The 14507-nt window shown below is 41.8% G+C and overlaps 1 protein-coding gene across 1 annotated transcript in view; it reads right to left on the reverse strand.

Moving 5' to 3' along the window:
• LOC124787646 (uncharacterized protein CG13380) overlaps positions 1-14507 on the reverse strand; it is an 89380-nt gene that overhangs the window by 48297 nt on the left and 26576 nt on the right. Inside the window, exon 2 of the mRNA XM_047254432.1 lies at positions 3800-3970. Within this exon, the coding sequence (XP_047110388.1) occupies positions 3800-3970 (171 nt within the window). The remainder of the gene's footprint in view (positions 1-3799; positions 3971-14507) is intronic.

Consider the following 14507-nt stretch of genomic DNA (forward strand, 5'->3'; position numbering starts at 1 on the left):
AAGTAGGAAAGGTTTAGGGAGTTGATCAATCGGTGAAGCTAATACATTCAGGGATATTGCACCATGTGGAGGAAGATATACATTGCAGACAGTTATTTCCTGAGTTGTCTGTATTCTGACAGCCACAGCTTTAAGAGAGGTTTGAAGGGGCACAGGTTCACTAAAGACTGAGTTTAGCACATAACAGCAAACTCCACCTGACACTTGATTGTAGTCGCTACAGTTCCTGTAACATCCCTTATAGCCGCAGAGGGCAGGGATCCGCAATGCCAGGAATCAGATTTCCTGGAGGGCAATGCAGAAAGCAGGTGTAAATCCTAACAGTTGCCGTAGCTCAGCCAGGCGGTGGAGAAAACCTCTGCAGTTTCACTGGAGGATGACATCAGCGTGAGACTGGGAAGGCATGGAACATATGCCTCAGGGTCACCTACTGCCACAGACTTTTTGCCTGAGCAGTCTATATCCATTTTGTCTGAGGGTCCGGTGAGATCCAGGTCCTCAGTGGATGCCAGACTCTCCACCCCATCCTCAGACGCAGAGCTTGTAGGTAGCATTAGTGTGGGTGCTACCCCAAGTTACTTGCTCTTAGGGGTAATCTTTTTCAATTTCTTGCACTGCTCCTTGGGTTTCTCTGGCTGGGAGGACTTCACTGAATCAATCTCTGGGTCTGAGGATGGGTGTGAAGCCCTACGACCAGCTGCTTTTGAGCTCTTGAGCAACTGGCAGGTGTCATCTTTCCCACTAGCAGAAACCTGGGAAGAAAGTGACCCAAGGGACTTGTTCCTAGCGAGAGGAGCCTAAGAAGCCTTATGCTTCTCTGGCTGAGAAGTGGGGACTGATATCCTCGATGGTTGGGGGGTGGGGGGGGGGGGGGGGAGAGGGGGGGTGGCTGTTGCTCGTGAAGTAGGTGGTGCGAGAGCAACAGGGAGAGAAGTTACTTTGTCTGAAGACAGGTGCACAAATATTATTTGCATTGGAGCACAGAAATTACGTTCTGGAAATTTTTCAGGAAAGAAGTGTGAGCCAATTTAGTTCGTTCATTAAGGATATTATCAGGGGAAGTGGTTTTTGTGTGTATAATTTTCTATTTCTTCTGATTTATTCATAGTGGCTCCTTTTTCCGCTAAATGTTAATATTTTTATGCTGCTTTCAATGTTTGTTACTGAATGGTTTTCTTGCGCAATGTGAGCTGCAAATGTAGATTTATATGAGTTTCCGAGCCTTAAGTCATCAAGGTACTATTTGCACCTAATCTTAAAACTTCAGCCTGTCTGACCTATCTAGAATTTTGGGCACTATAAATATATTAGAGAAAAATAGAAATACATACACACAAAAACCATTTCCCCTAAGAATATCCTTAACGAGAAGAACGAATTGGCTAACACCCCTTTCTTGAAAAATTTACAGAAAGTACTTTCTATGCTCCAAAATAATATTTGTACACCTGTCTGCAGATCAAATAACTAATCATCATCATCATCATCATCATCATCATCATCATCTTAATAATAATAATAATAATAATAATAATAATAATAATAATAATAATAATATAGCACATAAGGATTTCATGAACTTCTTGCCACACTTGTACTATGCATCTCTGTACTCTATCTTTACATAAAGTAACTTTGTAGTGCTATAATTCACAAAATGCCATCTATTTATCATTTCTGACTGCATTTAATGCCCTAAATTTAAAACACTTCGGCAAACTAACAGAAAAGTAATTTCACTTCATCTCAAAAAATTGATTATTATTATATTGTTATACTGTTATATTATATTGTTGTATTATATTATTATATTGATGATGGTGTACAGCAAACAGCCACAAATTGGTTTTAAGTTTACTTAACTTAAAAAGAGAAGTGTTGAACCAAGTTTGAGAGTTACGCGAGGTTGATGTGCCATGGCAGGCCTTCATCCCAGCAGAATATGTCTGTTGCCCCGTATATATGACAGAGAATCTGCCCCAAACATAATGGATGTGTGTAACCAGTAGGGCACTTTGAGGTAGAGTGACATTCCAGATAGCAGGAGCCACTGATGTGGATAGACTACACCACTCACTGTGTTTTGTATCACCACACAGCTACTTATGGCACACTTCCTTCCTTGTTCCTACACAGACATAGTTCCCAAATGTTCAAAGGGAATTTCCACATGCAACCACCTTCTGGCCCCATCATTACAAAATTTCACCATCTCATTTGACACTCTTTCGGGATGTCACCTTCTCAACTTATCCCCATTGTGCCTGTACACCATGTCAGACGAGCATCAACAACTACACAGTACAAAAGAGAAGCCATTATATTTTGTGGCAAAATCATAGTGACGATTTTAAAAGACTAAAATTACTTACAGGTAGTCGATATTGGATTGAATTAAAGGATTTGATGCAACAAACTACTGACTCATTGGTCTCTTCATCCTATGAAGACCAATCAATAAAATTCTTCCAAAAGGAATAAAATGGGTAGCCAACCAGGCCCCAGGCTACGGATTATTCACAAATGAGGGCCCGCTAGGATGAATGACTGCAACATGTGATACCTGGGATCTTAAACTACATCATCATACTGGTGAGGATGGGAGAGAAACTCCCTTTTGATGTCACATCGACATACCACAATTTTCACATTTACCAGGAGATAGTTGCCTTCGAAGGGCAGAACAATTGCTCGAGTGCTCATTCTGTATCTTTCGGGATTTGTCAGACATAGCGGACAATACGAGTTCCCCATCTTTCTACATTAATTCTTTGTCCGTATGGAGTGTGAAGCAATGATTAAAAATCATCCCTGGTGCACTGAGGCAGTTATGAGGTATAAATGCCTGTGACCGAGTAGACAACATTTTTATAAATATTAATGCATTTCAAATTTAACTACTGAAGTGACTTTACCACACTTGTCTTCAGTTAGTTCTATGGAGAACAATTGTTTTATATTCCACACAAAGTATTACGGTGCATATATCTCTTCTAGTTTCTGAAACTGATTTTTTTCCCAGGGTGTAGCTAAGGAAGGACATGCCTTGGGATTGTTTATCTTTGCATTGACCTGATCTTATCTGTCAGGCATGACAGTGGGTTGGATCTCTATTGAGTACTGTTCACCTCGATGACACCCATTATTAATGTAGACTCCCCCGAGGGCACCACTCACCCCACCAGAACAAGTTACCCAGTGCATGTAACTGCTGCGTGGAATCTGTGTCCCGGATACCATACACAGATATTCCTGGGAAGTCATGAGAAGTTGACAGCTCAGGCACCAATGTAATTCCTAAATGGTTTGTGGGCTACAGCCGAGTGGGTGCTTCATGACCCATCCCAAAATGGGTGTGGCTATCATGCTGGGTTTTGAGCATTTGCATGTATAGCACATTTGAGATGAATGGATCTGATCTGACACTTGCAGAGCACTGGGCACATTCCCTGCATAGTCAGCACTACTGAGAAAACGTTATGAAAAGATGAGGTGATATGAAATCTCCAATACTGGTACTGATCACTTCAAGTGTAAATAAAATAGAGCCTTTATATAAAAATCAGTCTTATCATTTGAGAGACACCATATTACTAGATACAAATTTAATGATTTATGAAATGATGGAAACTTCTGGCTGGAATATCAACAATGTAAGGAAAACAGTTTCTACTTACTGTAAATATGGCATGTTAAGTTGCAGACAGGCACAACAAAGATACTCATGCATTAGATTTCGGCCAAAGCGTTCATCAGAAAAGGGGACACACACACTCTAAGAAACTAATTTAACACTTACACTGGGGTGCTCTGAACATTCCAGTCTTAATCGACCACTAACAGTGTGCCCACAGGAATGACACAGAACTATACAGCATGGTCGATAGCAGATACAAATACCCTTCTTAACTTCATGTGGAGAAAATTGTTTCCCCATGTAGTGGAACTGTCCATTTGATCTGTTCATCACCTGAAATCGTCGGAAGTTGCAGTTATTTATATATTTACAAATTATCGTCAATAGAAATAAATTTTACAGCATATTAATTTGATTTCAGAATGCTCCTAAACAGTAAAGGTATACATTTAATTTGTAAAGGAAACAGTTACTAGCCTTAAGTTTTTCAGAGTTCACAAGAGTACAACTATTTTAAATAAACCAAGAAGTGTCAGATGGCTCTCTTTTAGTGTAAAACGATCTCCAGTGACTTCCACGCTTGTGTAATGGGCTGATATTCCTCTTTCCAGCTACTGTCTGAATTAAACTGTTTAAAAGGTAGAAGTGAAATTCATGAAACCTAAGCTGTTCCTGATTTTCATTTATTTTTGAACTCCTAATCACTGACTAGTGTTGTGTAAGTGATAGGAATCATGTTTAACTCTTGGACAGTGTTTTACACCTCCATGCATGGCTGAAAATAAAATCTGAAGCCTTCAAAAACTCTTTCAGCACCGATCAGAAAAAATTTGAAGATATGGGCTGCACTACCATCTCCTTCACTTTAGTTGTGCCCGTTATAATTCTTACAGTATGGGCCATTTTATTCTTACTTCAAGCAATAACTAACTGCACAACCTAGAAGAAGTTACATACTGGACCCCTTACCCCTTGCATTTTTCAATGTGGCACAGAAGTAAACATCAGGATCTGCTACCAATCAATTTGTTACCACAACCAGATTGTTCTGTTTTCACATTTGTTGGCCTTGCAAACTCATAACCAAATTGTAGCATCCAACCTAAACTAGACCCCAGGATGCAAAACAGATCTGTCTGTCTCCACAACCAAGATTTCAAGGGGGGTTCCAATATGTAACTTTAGCTACATAACACAAATCCTTAACAGATACACTGAAACAACTTTAAACGTTAATAACATGATATACATAGCTCAGGCTCTCACACACAATCCTGCACAAAATGTCATCAATAACCAAAAATGACGAAGTATAGTGAAAGCAGCAGCTGCAATCAGACAATTAATTTACAGGCACTGTTAAGTATTTCCACCATAATACTGGATCATGGTTTGATCAGAAAGTAGCAAGTGTGGTCACTGTAAAATTTATGTATAGCTTATCACTCTTGCTAGAACAGATGCCATTAATCCCTGACAAAATAGGGAAAAATGTACTCATACATCCAACAACTGATTGATTCTGCTGACACATATACTGCAACGTGATAGCTAACTTATACAAAACTGCAATATAAGACGTCTTTGCGGTTAAAATCGCGTCTACTGATATTATTTGTAATTACTTGTGTCGCAGACTGAATTACCCCTATAATTCATAAACGAGAGTAATTGTGGATTAAATTAACGGAAAAAATATGTGGGGCACGAATAATCGGGGGGTTGTGGAGCTGTAGACTGTAAATGAAACAACTATGGATGTTTGCTATTTCCTCTCTCAATCGGCCGGTTGTGAGCTCCCTTGCATTTGTCGTAGTTTATGTACGACGTACTACAAATAAAGCATCAAAATACTCCGAGACTTAGCCTCTTACAGATTTTCTGAAACTACACTGCAGTTTTAGTTTTATGACGAAAGGAGCGTTAATTATGACAAAAGTGCGTTTAAACATGGCGCGGATATAAAGACAAGACCCTTCCGCAGATAAACCTGGTACCACAATCTTTATTAGGCACTCACGCACGTTGGCTTCACCTACTCACAGACAAATTATTACCTTTCAACCAAACGAAGACCTCTGACTACACCTCTCAGTCTATCTGCACAACCAAGATTTCAACGGGAAAAGGGAACACAATTAGCACTTACAATTACACATTTCAGTTGGATATTGGATTTCGTGTATTTAGTAGTAGGTTGTCACAAGGCAGCTAAAAACATTTTCATTTCGTTCACTAACCGTTTACATCAGCTATCAACTTCTGAAAATTTCCTTTTCTTACAACTTATACACAAAAAACTGTCACAGTGATGCTAATTTTACTGCAGTAAATCTAAAAAACACGTTACCAAACGAAAATTAAACAACATCAAACAGATAGTCACTTCGTCATACCTACAGATAACACGTACCTGTCTTACATACGCAACATTTCAATTATAACAACAGCATTTTTTCCTTGTTTGTGTGTTATCATTCAACAATACCTGCAACTTTGGAATCTTGATATGTGTCTGGTATAAAAACGGTCCACTTAAGGTTGGAAGAATAATAATTTTATAGTTTATTACTAAGTTAGCTGCCAATTTATTTCGCATAATAAAACTATTTCAGAAACTACTTTCTGAATGGAAGAAGAATACTAAAGAGTGGTTCGAATTTAAGCTGGCAACAATGATTATGTTAAATTTTGGTTCAAGATAAAAATTCATACTCACAGAGATGTTTTTGTCTAATCTGAAGTGCTCACTCCTTTTTAAAGAAAATAAAAGAACCCTAGGAAGTAAAACCGTTGCACGGGCCCCCACTGCAACAGCAGTTCGGTAGCTTGGCACTAGTGCGATATTTCAATGCTGGCCGCGTTAAAAACTGACATATGCCTTCAGCTCTTTGGAAAATTATGCGACACAGATTCGCATAAACAACAGAGCTGCACTACAGATACGAAACATCTGCAGCTGCAAAGTCTTCATAACAAATGACCCAACAGGTTCTTGGAACTTTTAATACCCGGTTCTTGTATCCAGAGAGTAGAGCACTTGCACGGAATGAAAGGTGTCATAGCCATTGCCGCATTCGATGTTATTGCACCAATCACAGTCGACGACCCAGCCCCTCTCAACTTCAGTGAAACACAAACAGGGAAACAGAACGACACCTACTAGTAAGACAGCAACGCTGAATGAAACTTTAAAGCGACACTCTCATATATATATATATATATATATATATATATATATATATATATATATATATATATATATATATATATATTGATACCGATATTAGATGACGTTTTATATATGCCGTTTTAAGCGTTCCACTCCGCTGCTTTCTGCGCATATCGTGTGTTCACAAGTCTGTAATTTGTGATTGTTGTCCCAGCTATACCTGCTTATAAACAGACATCTAAAAATTCGGTCTTGAAGTTAAAAAGTATATGTGTCGACTTAGAATTATGCGATTTCTATATATAAATCTTTGCTCTGCGTCTTGCTGTGTATTGCTCTCCACGGTGCTTATTTTTGTAGCATTTATTATTGTTTCTTTCAAGGAAGAAGAATGGTGACGTTGGTTGATATGTCGGTACGAGACATTGAACTAATAGTAATAATATTATCTTCACAGTCTGCATATGTGCTCCATAAGCAACCGCATGCTGTGTGAAAGAGGATACACATAGTACCAGTATTAAATATTCCCCGTCTTTCATTTGTGGGTGGTACTCTTTAAGAACGACGGTCGGTGCCCCACTGCATGACGCCGAACGACTAATCTTGCCGTCAAGGTCACTAATCCAACTTGGTAAAGCTCACATACCATGAAACACTACTCAAAAACTAGCCGAAGGAGAAATTTGTAAGCGAACATGCGTAAATCACAGTTCCTTAGGATTTTTTAAACAAATCTGGTCTATAACGCAGTATCATGTGAGGCCTTTTATGTAATTGTAGTCAACAATTTTTTACTACACAATTTGTGATTTAATGATTTGATGAGACTGAAGGAATGAAAAAAAGCCGATGGCTGCTTACGCTTTTTGATTCCTTTTTTTCTTTCTAAGGCGGTTAGTATGTATTTTATGGCTGTCCACAATGAAAGACTACGCGGAAAAATACAAAGATACGTCTAATTACGGAGGCAGCTGTAATAGGGATGTTGATCAGATTCTGTAGTTGTATCAAGTTGGTAGTAACACAAGTAACAGGAAAATATTTTTGTAAGAATATATTTTAAAAATTGCACTTCTTTTCCTGTTGAAACGCTTACTGTGTTCACGTGACGTCTGTGAAGTCACGAGTAAGTACTCGGTCTTGTGGACCTTAAAGGACCTGTGGACCTTAAGATGTCTTGTGTATTTCCTCAATATCTCGTCAACGAATAATGTTATTTAAAAACACTTTTCCTCCACCATGTCTAGCGAAAACAAAAAGAAAAGAAAAAGGGGAGGTCCCTGCTTTGGATGAACCAAGGTACGAAAGAAATCGGCTTTCCGCAAAACCGAAGTAATTTCAAACTGCCAAAACTCCGTTAATCATTCTTTTAAAAGGATTTGTGTTTTTGCCTATTGGAGTGATTCGTGTTTTGCCTGCTGCTTTTGGGAGTTTGACACGGGGTTTCTACATATATATCTATACTCCGCAAGCTACCCTGAACTATTTGATCCTCCTTCCCTGTTCCATTCGCGAATGGCGTGTGGAAAGAATGATTGTCAGTGAACAACAGTTTTACCTCTGATTTCTCAATTTTCTTGTTGTGGTAATTTCGCAAGACGTAAGAAGTAATATGTTGTCCGACTTTTGCCGGAACGTGCTCTCACAGAATTTCAATAGTAAACCTCTTCATGACGCACAAAGCTTCCCTTATAGCATCTGTCACCAGAATTTGTTGAGGTTGTCCGTATATTACACGTCCATGGGGTTCTCCTGAAAATACCTTTACATCTGTCGGTTTTGTCCCGTTAATGGCGACGTGTTGAGTTCGATATGCAAGAAAATGTTGAATCCAGTCATAAATCAGGTCCAACACTTGGTGAGTTCGTATTGTTTTCACTAAACGATAGGGCGGAACTGTGTCAAATGTCTTCCCGAAGTCAAGGAACACGGCATCAACCTGAGCGCCGATGTCTACAGCACTAAGGGTTTCATGGAGGAAAAGGGCGAGCCCAGTTTCACAAGATCTCTTGTATGCGGAATCCACGTCGATTTTTACAGAGGAAAAATGTCACAATACTTGAGCATATAAATGTACCATAATTCTACAACTGACGTCAGCGACATAGGCCCATAATTACTTGCATCTGTTCTACGATCCTTGAAAACCGGAATGATCTGCGCTTTGTTCCAATAGCTAGGTATTCTTCGTTGCTCCAGCGACCTACGATAAACTACAAGCGGAGCAAGTTCTTTCACATATTCTCTGCAGAATCTTCGGGTATATCATTGTCCAAATGCCTTTCCACTAAGCTTTTCTACTTCCGCGATCACTAATTATCTAGTTATGTACCATGTTGGAGTTCGTGCGATAACTGAATGGAGGGACCATATTATGATATTCCGCAATGAAACGCTTTTGGAAGATCGAATTCAGCATTTCGGTTCTCTCGGTCGTCTTCCGTTTCACTGAATGAGTGAATAGATTCAATCGGCTTACTTATTTTACACAAGACCAAAATTCCTTAGGGTTTTTAGTCAGATTGTCTGGCAAAATTTTACGTTCTGTAATTGAAGGCATCTGTCACCATTGCTCCACTTGCGCTCATTTTCGCTGCGTTCAGCTTTTGTTTGTCAGCTGTTTTGACTTTTCTTAAATCTGCGATGAAGCTTTCTTTGTTTCTTAGCAGCTTTGTAACACAGTTATTAAACCACGGTTGGTCTTTCTCATCTCTTAAGCCTCGCACGTAACATGTTTGTCTAACGCGTATTGAACGATGCTTTTGAATTTTATCCATTTGTGCTCCGTTTCGTCCTCAACACTGCAACCTGATGTTGACTGCTCAGGTATCTCGCATTTTGTACCCCGTCACTCTCATTAAGCGAAAGTACACTGCGCAGAAGTAAAGGTTCGCTTTTTCAGAAGAAGAAAAAAAAACGCCATTTTCACCCAAAGCGACGCAAAAGAGTGCCTACAAGCTTTCTCTGTAATGGTCCAAAATCGTGGCGCCCTGCGATGTCACCCTCGGAATCGGTGGCGCTTCAAACAGCAAGGTACGGTCCCAGGTTCGAATCCTGCCTCGGTCATGGATGTGTGTGATGTCCTTAGGTTAGTCAGGTTTAAGTTGTTCTAACTTCTAGGGGACTGATGACCACAGAAGTTAAGTCCCATAGTGCTCAGAGCTATTTGAACCAAACAGCAAGGTGTTGACACATGCGCAAACATGCCGAGTTCAGAGGTTCGTATGAAAAGTTTTGGAAATTTGTGGTAAGAATCTATGGGACTAAACTTCTGAAGTGATCGATCCCTAAGCTTACGCACTACTTAATCCAACTTAAACTAGCTTACGGTAACGACAACATACACACACACCCATGCCCGAGGGAGGACTCGAACCTCCAACGGGGGGAGCCGTTCGGGAAGCCGCTCTAGACCGCGCGGCAGTTCGTATGAGTAATATGGGTTAACAAGGTAACATTGGCACCACATTTCAACACAACTCTGCACAATATCACAGCCGAATGTCAATACGGAAATGTCACACAATGGGAAGGTCATCACAAATCACCCCTCCTCTTGACGCCTCTGCGATGGCCATCCAGCGTTGGAATCGCACGCTTATCTTACGGGTGTCTGAGGAAAGCATTTCAGACACACCGCCGCCCAGAATCAACAAGAAAAGGTCGCAGATAATGGCATAAACGTCGTCAGTGAAACCATCCCTTTCCTTTGGGGCGTTCACTTATTTGCGATGATAGCTTGCAATCCAGTGCGTAACGGGACGATATTCTTGGCAATCTTTGACACTGCTGACATCCCCTGGACGATTCAAACCCTCTCAAACGACATCGTAGGGCTGCAACCCCGTTGAACGTGATCTGAGCCCTTTGGAGGAGAGCGTTATGGCAGTTTTTGCTCTCCAATACGGAGTGAGACCACTAGGGAGCGTTCAAACCATTTGACGCGGCAACACCCTCAGTTGCACCAGCACACATTTTAAAAACGTACGTGTACAAAGATAACCTTTGACCGACGGAATCTGAGGCCTGCTGAAGGGGTTACCTGCCAGACGCGCTTACGAATCCGTCAAGGTTTAGGCCGATATTACACTATCAAATTTCTTTGTCCAGTATCTTTGTCAAAGATATTTGATGGTGGTATAGGGAACTTTGTCAAATGTCGTCCAATATTTGATCAAATCTAGGGCCTCGCCATAGATTTGATCACAGAAGTCGCTTGTCTTCTGTTCACTGCAATGTGACATGTTACCACATGGAGCGCTCGCATCGCTGCATTCTGTTGTCTGTAGTGTTTTTATAAACACTGCCAGTAAATACAATTGGTGTGTGCCGACAACTACAAAATTAATAGAGATGTATGAAGGTGATGAGGCGCTTTACAACGTGAGGCACGCTGAATACAAAAATAGATTAAGAAGATTGGAGACCTGACCTAACCTAACCTAACCTAACCAAACCCCCTCCTGTAGCAAGGAATCGGAGTGTTACAGTGGGCCTGTCTTCTGCAGATGTAGCAGTTCGTAAGTGAATACTGTTCTTTGGGATATGAAGATACACTTCACTTAGCACATACAGAAATGTATGCTCATCCATTCTTAAGTAATTGATGTAGAATTTGACGCCGCCACTATAAGCTCACGTAACAAGTTTTATTGAATGCTTTTATCGTGTCGTCGTAAAACCCACGGCTTCACCCAGGTATGTTTCCTTTTCTTTTCCCGCTTGTCTTCCGCATGTGCACACAGTGTAATTGTGGTACATGCAACTGCTGCGGTTAATAGCAAGTTGTTGTTGTCAGCCATCTTGAACTTTGACGAAAAATATGATGACAGTGTAATACCCCTTCTAGCGCTACGTCAAAGATCTTTGTCAAATATATTTGACGGAATATTTGATCACATCTTTGATCAAATCTTTGACAAAGAAATTTGATAGTGTAATACCGGCGTTACCTCTGTAAGGGCACAACAAAAGGTCAGCCGGTTACACTGAGGGTATTGTTGCACTGTACGGTCTTAGACGGACCCTTTGCCGTTTTATTCACGCATGTGCCAATACTGCCACCCCGCCCCCCTCCCCATGATCGCGCCACAGAAGGGTGCACAACTGGAGGACTGAAAAAGCATAAACACTTTTTGCTGCTTCAGATCAAATTCAGATTTCGTCAAATGGTTTTGAACGCTCCCGAATGGCTCCACCACGAGCGCCAAAATTGCGACAGCGTTACACTCTAAAGGGCAATGGAGTTTAGACCCACAATGTTCCTAGTAAAGGACTGAATTGTCAGGGCGGGTATTCACAATGTCAAAGATTGTCAAGAGCGTCGTTCTGTTGCATACAACACTGCAAACCGTTTATAAATGAATGTCCCAAAGGGAAGAGCGGTTCTAGGCGCTTCAGTCTGGAACCGCGCGACCGCTACGGTCGCAAGTTCGAATCCTGCCTCGGGCATGGATGTGTGCGATGTCCTTAGGTTAGTTAGGTTTAAGTAGTTCTAAGTTCTAGGGGACTGAAGACGTCAGAGGTTAAGTCCCATAGTGCTCAGAGCCATTTTTGAACCCAAAGGGAAGGAATGGCTTTATTGACGACTTTTATGCCACCTCCTAAGGCCTTTTTTTGTTGATTCTGACTGGATGTGTGTTTGAAATGTTTTCCCCAGCCACCTGTGAGAAAAACCGCTTGATTTCAAAGCCGGCAGAGATGTCAACACAAGGGGTGAGATGTGGGAAAGGGGGCAGGGTCTGACGACCTCCCCAGCGTTTGCAATATCCACAGTGGCGTTGGACAGAATTGTGGTGAAATTTGATGCCAATGTGACACCATTAACCCACGTCACATCTGACATAAACTTCTAAGCTCTCTTAGCCGGTCGGTCTAAGGAGCTGCAGTCATAGACTGTGCGGCTGGTCCCGGCGGAGGTTCGAGTCCTCCCTCGGGCATGGGTGTGTGTGTTTGTCCTGAGGCTAATTTAGGTTAAGTAGTGTGTAAGCTTAGGAACTGAAGACCTTAGCAGTTAAGTCCAATAAGATTTCACACACACAACACTTCTAAGCTCTGGCCGTTTCACCTTGCTGCTTCAAACATCATCACTGATCTCGAGGGTAATATCGCGAGGTGCTACGCTTTTCACCATTACAAAGGAAGATTGTAGGCGCCTTTGACCCAAGTTTCAAACTTCTGTATCACAAGGGAAGGAGGGAGGGAGATGGCATTTTAATTCTTTACGCAGGATATTTTCCTGCATTTCTCAACAATCCTTAAATCACCTGGAGCTGTTGCTGCTGCTTCAGTGATTAATGCTAACAATTCACGTCAGCTGTCAACTGAAAAATTCACCTGCACTAGCCCCCTCCTGGAATCTGCAAGTCTAGATTCTTTTTTATGTACGAGATAAGTCACACGCACTTCTAGCGATAGTAGTCTGCAGCATTGCATAACAGTATATTTTGTACGCGCTAAAGCAATCAACATACTGTAGCTTTAGCAGTAACTACACTACTGGCCATTGAAATTGCTACACCACGAAGATGACGTGCTACAGACGCGAAATTTAACCGGCAGGAAGAAGATGCTGTGATATGAAAATGATTAGCTTTTCAGAGCATTCACACAAGGTTGGCGCCGCTAGCGACACCTACAACGTGCTGACATGAGGAAAGTTTCCAACCGATTTCTCATACACAAACAGCAGTTGACCGGCGTTGTCTGGTGAAACGTTGTTGTGATGCCTCGTGTAAGGAGGAGAAATGCGTACCATCACGTTTCCGACTTTGATAAAGGTCGGATTGTAGCCTATCGCGATTGCGGTTTATCGTATCGCGACATTGCTGCTCGCGTTGGTCGAGATCCGACGACTGTTACCAGAATATGGAATCAGTGGGTACAGGAGGGTAATACGGAACGCCGTGCTGGATCCCAACGGCCTCGTATCACTAGCAGTCGAGATGACAGGCATCTTATCCGCATAGCTGTAACGGATCGTGCAGCCACGTCTCGATCCCCGAGTCAACAGATGGGGACGTTTGCAAGACAACAACCATCTGCACGAACAGTTCGACGACGTCTACAGCAGCATGGACTATCAGCTCGGAGACTGTGGCTGCTGTTACCCTTGACGCCACATGTCAGACAAGAGCGCCTACGATGATGTACTCAACGACGAACCTGGGTGCACGAATGGCAAAATGTTATTTTTTCGGATGAATCCAGGTTCTGTTTACAGCATCGTGATGGTCGCATCCGTGTTTGGCGACATCGCGGTGAACTCAACATTGGGAACGTGTATTCGTCATCGCCATACTGGCGTATCACGCGGCGTGATGGTATGGGGTACCGTTGGTTACGCGTCTCGGTCACCTCTTGTTCGCATTGACGGCACTTTGAACAGTGGACGTTACATTTCAGACGTGTTCCGACCCGTAGCTCTACGTTACATTTCAGGTGCGTTACGACCCATGGATCTACCCTTCATTCGATCCCTGCGAAACCCTACATTTCAGCAGGATAATGCACGACCGCATATTGCAGGTCCCGTACGGGCCTTTCTGGATACAGGAAATGTTCGACTGCTGCCCTGGCCAGCACATTCTCCAGATCTCTCACCAATTGAAAACGTCTGGTCAATGGTGGCCGAGCATCTGGCTCGTCACAATACGCCAGTCACTACTCTTGATGAACTGTGCTATCGTGTTGAAG

The sequence above is a fragment of the Schistocerca piceifrons genome, chromosome 3, assembly GCF_021461385.2.
Source record: "Schistocerca piceifrons isolate TAMUIC-IGC-003096 chromosome 3, iqSchPice1.1, whole genome shotgun sequence".
Taxonomy (NCBI): Eukaryota; Metazoa; Arthropoda; class Insecta; order Orthoptera; family Acrididae; genus Schistocerca; species Schistocerca piceifrons.